We start from the raw sequence: 6,000 nt of genomic DNA, 5'->3' as shown, positions 1-6,000 counted from the left end.
AAGGTGAAGTGACTTGGCAGTGTAGAATCCTACTGTAACAAGGTATGGTTTTAGCTAACAGCAACCAATATATTGCAATCTTCCCATTGTTCAGTAAGGAAATTAAATGATGCGTCTTAAAGACTATATACATTTTGTTCTTACATGCCAAGTTACACACACACACACACATATATATATATATATCTCCTTTTTAAAAGGAACATCACACAAATGCATTAGTTTAATGGTATAAAAAAGGAGTGGCAAAGTGCACAATTTTACAGTATATTTACAAATCCACAGCATTATTTCAAGCCTTCATTTTAGCTAAAAATACAATGTTATGCAATACATATAAATGGAAATTCTATTGGCTTTAACACCTTTATACAAGAACAGCTGATCACGACGAGAAAGCTAAGACAATAACGCAAGGACTTAATAGTCAGTCAGAGTAGTCCTGCTGTAAACCTCTTGATTTCAGAATGATGGCATGTTGTTTTGCAAAATGCAGGGTGAATTCATTAGCAAACGCTACTAAGACATGCAGGTACAATCAGCTGTTCAAAATTCAGGACTCAAGCCGTCATTAAATCATCCACAGCTGCGGTAGTTTGGCTGTTCCTCAAGACCCTTAAAGTCCTTCACTGAACTGCCATTAAACAAAAATGTTCTGAAATCCACAATGCTCCAGAAAAGCCATTAAAATGTCAGATGGTCCCATCCTCTTTAACCTTCAATTACAGGAGCCAACTCTGGTGTTAGGTTCACTGTTATATTTTTGTACAAAAAGTGCAGAGTTATATTTGGAGCATACTTTAGGTTATTCAACCCATCCAGGGGCTGACGTTCTTTAGAATACCTCAATAATTTATATCTGTGGAAAAAAAAACATTGGAATGATCAAAAACGTAGTGCAGTAATCCAACCTGGGGTACAAGTATCAGAATCACACAACAAAGAAACAAACAATTTGGTCCACATTAGTTTAGCTCAGTTGGTTGGATGGCTAGCTTGTGATGGAGAGTGACACTAACAATGTGCATTCAATTTCTGCACTGGCTGAGGTTCCCATAAAGGTCCTACCTGCTCAACCTCACCTTCAGGTTAAACTATCATCAGCGTCGCTCTCCAATGACAGGGCAGCCCTATGGGACCAGGTGATTTCACCTTTACCTTACTGACACCGGTTCTTTCAAAAGATTAATCCTTGCCATATTTTTTCCCAACAGACTTGCAAATTTCCAATTCCCTATTGAAAGCTTCCATAATTTGCAGAAATCTTTTTAAAAATGCACTCATTTTTCCTGTGTTTATTTTAACTTGAATTACTGCCTTTCCAAAGAGTTGAAAAACTTCCTCCATGGCATCCTGTCAAAGCCTCTAAGCATCTCTATTAAAGCTGTGAATGCTGTACTCAGCACCTCTAGGTGGTGTAATGAGAACACACATGCAAAGAGGCCCTCGATGGAATTATTAAGTGGCAGAAGCAGCATAGCTAGTTTTCAAGATGGCACAAATAGAAGAACTAACCAGGATTTGGGGAGGTTGGAGGAGACCAACAGAAGCTTCCACTTGTGACAATGTATCCTCAGCAATCCTTGCCTTTCTACCTAGCCCATTCCTGCTGTCTTACTGACCCGGGGAGAGGCCCTTCCAGGAGGTGGTGATGAGCCCATTCCTTCTGATCCCCACATCACCTTCTATACTAGATTCCAGCAGTCACTGGGCATAGTAGGGCAACCTCAGCAAAGGAACGGTGGCCACGATACCACAAGGGAGTGGGATCGCCCCGTCAATCAGTCTCTGCCACATCCCCAAACGTAACATGTGTCTCTCAGCTACACAGTCGCCATCTTCCCTATATCCTGTCCTCCTCCCCCAAAACTCTTCTCATCCTCAACCAGGGGAAAGGGGAGCAATGTCAGCAGCGGCTAGACTCATTAACACATTTCAGGAAGTGGTCTGACCTCTGGATATGGATATCTGGGCAAATAGATAATGGTTGACCGCCAGGCAGTCCAAGAGAACCAGGAAGGTAGCAGGAGTCCTTGTGACAATTTAGCTCGCTAAAATGGGTTTTCCATTTGAGATACTGGTGAGAGCAATGGCCCGAGAGGAGAGCAGCAATAGCCAAGCCCATGACACCTTAGATACTTCAGCTATACTGAAGAGTAGAACAGAAGAGATGGGGTAGTTGCTAGGTAAGGAGGAAATAGGTATTTTTATTGTGAAAGAGGAGACTCTCAGATGTTACACTGTCTCCCTGGTTCCAGGGTTGAGGAAGCCACAGAATGACTGCAGGACATTATTCTGGGAGTGTGTGATCAGCCAGAGGCACTGACGACATGGACAGGAAGGGGTACGTAGTCGCAGTCAGAGTTCAGGGAGCTAGGTTATAAATTGGCAAGCAGAATGTCAAACACAGTAATTGTTGGATTGTTAATGAGTGCAGAAATAAAGAGGATACAATAGACTAATGTATGACTGGCAGTATGTTGAAGAGAGCACTAGTTTGTTTTGGGTGGGTGGAGGGTTGGTGATTGGATTTGAACACAGCTGGGGCTGAGTTCCTTCTGGAGGTTTTCACTAGGTGCTATTTTAATGGAATTCAAATTTCACCAGCTACCATGAGGGAATTCAAACCCATGTGCCCAGAACATGAGCCTGAAGCTCCAGAATAGCCATTTCAGAGACATTACCCAATGCCACCAGTTTGCCTTTGCATCTGTCTTCACCAAAGAGGTAAATAATACCCAAGCAAAGAGGTAGACAATACTAAGACAAAGGAACAAGCTCTGATGCTAGTAGGGCTCAAAATGGTTAAAGATTAGCTATAGGATTAGATTGCCTGCACTCAATGCTAACAAGGAACCAAGACTGGATGAGATGCATCCAAGGATATTAAAAGGATGGAGTGTGGAACTTGCAAAAGTATTAACCATAATTTTTCATGCTGTCTCAGACTCAGCTGGTATCAGAGGATTGAGAATTGCTGAAAAAAAAATTGTGTCACATTTAGGCCAGCAATTAGTTAGCCTCAATGGTAGTTCTTATAAGAAGTGATCTTTTAGCATAGAATAAATGGACAACATGGGTTAGTTAAGGTGATCCAGAATTCTGAAGGTAAAATTATGCTCAATTAACGTACTAGAAATGTTTAAAGAGATAACAGAGGATTGAGGAGACTAATGCATCTGATGTAGTGGACACAGACTTTCAAAATGTTTGACAGTGCGACACAACAGACTTGTGAACCATATTAGTACTAATGGAATCAAAGGGACAGTGGTAGCATGGATACAAAATTGGCTGAGTAATAGGAAGTGGGGAGCAATGGTTAACAGATATTTTTTTGAATTGGAGGAAGTTTTGAAGGAATTTTTTTGGAGAGGGGATGGGAAAAGCGAATTGTGGAACAAAGCAATACTGGAATCCTTGCTTGTCCTGATATATTTTAATGATTTAGATCTGTGCGTACTGGACACAATTTCAAAGGCAATGAATTATACAGAACTGAGAAACACAGTAAACCCAATGAAAAAGGACTGTGTAGAACGCAAAGAGACACCGGCAATTTGATGGAGTGGACAAATAGGTGTCGGATGGAGTGCAATGTAGATGTATTTTGGTACAGAGAAAGTGGAGATACAGAAGAAAATAAAGCATACTACTCAAACAGGGGGTCAGCAGCAGAGAGATTTGGTGTAAATATGCATAAGTAATTACAGGTGGAGAGAACAGTTAAAGCATAGAGTATCCTAGGCTTCACTAACAGGAGCACAGATTGAAAAAAGAGCAAGGAGATTCGGCTGATCATTTATAAGATACAGGTTTGGCCTGAGGCGCAGAATCATGTACAACTCGGAAGACAGATGCGAACACATTAGATGGAGCGCAGAATAGGTTCACAAAGTTGGCTCCAGGAATGAGGGCAGAATGATAGATCGGAGGAGTTGGGTACATTTTGCCTTTTATCCCCCCCTTTATTCTTTCATGGAACGTGGGTATTGCTAGTCAGGTTGCTCATCTCAAATTGCCTTTGAACTTGCTGGGGCCATTCCAGAGGGCAGTTTTGAGTCAACCACATTGCTGTACACCCAGATTCAGACCAGTTAAGGACAAAGATTTCCTTCCCTATAGGATGTTGATGAAATAGATGGGTTTTCATGACATTTAACAACAGTAATGGTCAACACTACTGAGACTAGCTTTCAAATTCAAACGTAGTAATTAAATTTAAATTTGAATTTGATCAGCTGCCATGGTGGGGTATGTACCCATATCCCAGGACACAAGTCTGGGACTCCAGATTACAGTGATATTACCACCCCCCCAGTATTCCATTGAAAGAGGGGACTTTAGATGAATGTTTGAAACAATGTGCAAGATTATCAGAAAAGAAGAATAGGACGAAGTTATCGTGATCATTTGGAGAGGTAGTACAGAAATGATGGCCCAAATGGCCTCCTTCCATATCATAATTCTGAGATGGGGGCCTGGCCTTACCTGGCCTGGCTTACACATGACTCCAGCAATAGGGTGATTCTTAACTGCCCTCTGAGGTGACTGAACAGGCCACTCAGTTCATACGTAATTATGGACCGGCAATAAGTGCTGTCTTTGGGAGTGATGCCAAAGAATAATGAAGAGAAAGATTAAATCCCCCAATGAGCATTTTAATGTAGCATAATCTCTGAGACTGAAATCCTCTTTGTTGCAAACTGGCTTACAAACAAGTTTTGTTTAATTCGGAGAATCAATGATGAGTTTGAAGTAAGTTTAATTTATCTGCTAGAAGGGATCATTCAGGGCAGTTAGCGGGATATTATTACCTCAGCAAACATTTGAGAACGAGGTCTTGTTAGCAGATTTGGAAAGGTCTTATTGAATGTTGTCCACAGCTGATGGCAAAGAATCTTTCAAGAATCATTTAAGAAGAACCCTGAAGAGTTGAGACAGGGGTGTAATAATTCTGGATGAGAGTCTCTGTAACTGACAGAGTCAGGAAACAGGCTTAAAACTTTGTTTTGCTGTGTGCGTTAAACTTTGCTAAGATAAATTGTTTTTGTAAAAAAAATCTTCTCTTGTACAATAAACTCCTGCTGTTAAAGAAAATCTGCAGCATTGTTTGAATATGTTTCGATGACGAACCACCATATTAGTTAACTAAATGATTAAAAAAGATATGATCCATCAAGTTGAGTTTCTTTCTGGGATTTGAACTGTGTAGCATTACCATCAGTTGGGTTCATAATACAATGCTCATGTCCCACTTAATTGCCCAACCCACCAACTAGTCATATTCTTTTGAGTTCTATACTGGCTTCCTCTCGGTTTACAATACTTCCAAGTTTTACATCATCCACAAGTTTTGAAAGTGTACCCAGTACACCAAGGTCTAGGTAATTAGTACACATCAGGAAAAGCATGGTCCCCAATACTGATCACTGGAGAACTAGTACAAACATTTCCCAGCCTGAAAAACATCCATTAACAATTACTCGCTGTTTTCTGAAACTCAGCTTTAGCCAATTTTGCATTCACGTCACTGCTGTCCTTTTTATTCATGAGTTCTAATTTTCCTCATATCTGTTACATAGCACTGTACCATCTGGCAGTTCATGTACAAACCAACAACACTGATATAATCAGCCAGCTTTGTCATCCCCTCAGATAACCCTGGCAAGTTAATAAATAAAATGATCTTCCCTTAAGAAATCCATGCTAGCTTTCTTTAATCAACCTGCATTTGTCCATGTGACTATGAATTTTAGAATCCAGTCAGGATCCTTTTAGTCAGCACAGAGAACAACTGTGATGCTATGTGACTAGGGTGGAATCAAACCCAGATTTCAGAAGAGGAGTAGTAAGATGATCTATTAAGCATTTCAAGTCTCCAATCATTTATAGTTTCAAGCACAAATGGATGTCCAAGCAATGCATTTTCAAAAGTACTTGAAATGTCCTCAAAACTTAGGCTTTCAAATCACTTACAGAATTGAGAAAACAAAAAGG

At 40.5% G+C, this 6,000-nt stretch overlaps 1 protein-coding gene across 1 annotated transcript in view; it reads right to left on the bottom strand.

Moving 5' to 3' along the window:
* Positions 1–253: 253 nt before the first annotated feature.
* The window catches only part of b4galt6 (beta-1,4-galactosyltransferase 6), a 66,770-nt gene continuing 61,023 nt past the window's right edge, over positions 254–6,000 (bottom strand). Inside the window, exon 9 of the mRNA XM_043687638.2 lies at positions 254–859. Coding sequence (XP_043543573.1) covers positions 712–859 — 148 coding nt within the window. The 3' untranslated portion in view covers positions 254–711. The remainder of the gene's footprint in view (positions 860–6,000) is intronic.

Source organism: Chiloscyllium plagiosum, unplaced genomic scaffold (assembly GCF_037043375.1).
Source record: "Chiloscyllium plagiosum isolate Xiang-an unplaced genomic scaffold, Cpla_swu_hap1 HiC_scaffold_4, whole genome shotgun sequence".
Taxonomy (NCBI): domain Eukaryota; kingdom Metazoa; phylum Chordata; class Chondrichthyes; order Orectolobiformes; family Hemiscylliidae; genus Chiloscyllium; species Chiloscyllium plagiosum.
The sequence above is the reverse complement of the archived record's forward strand: the minus strand, read 5'-3'. Positions and strand labels throughout refer to the sequence as shown.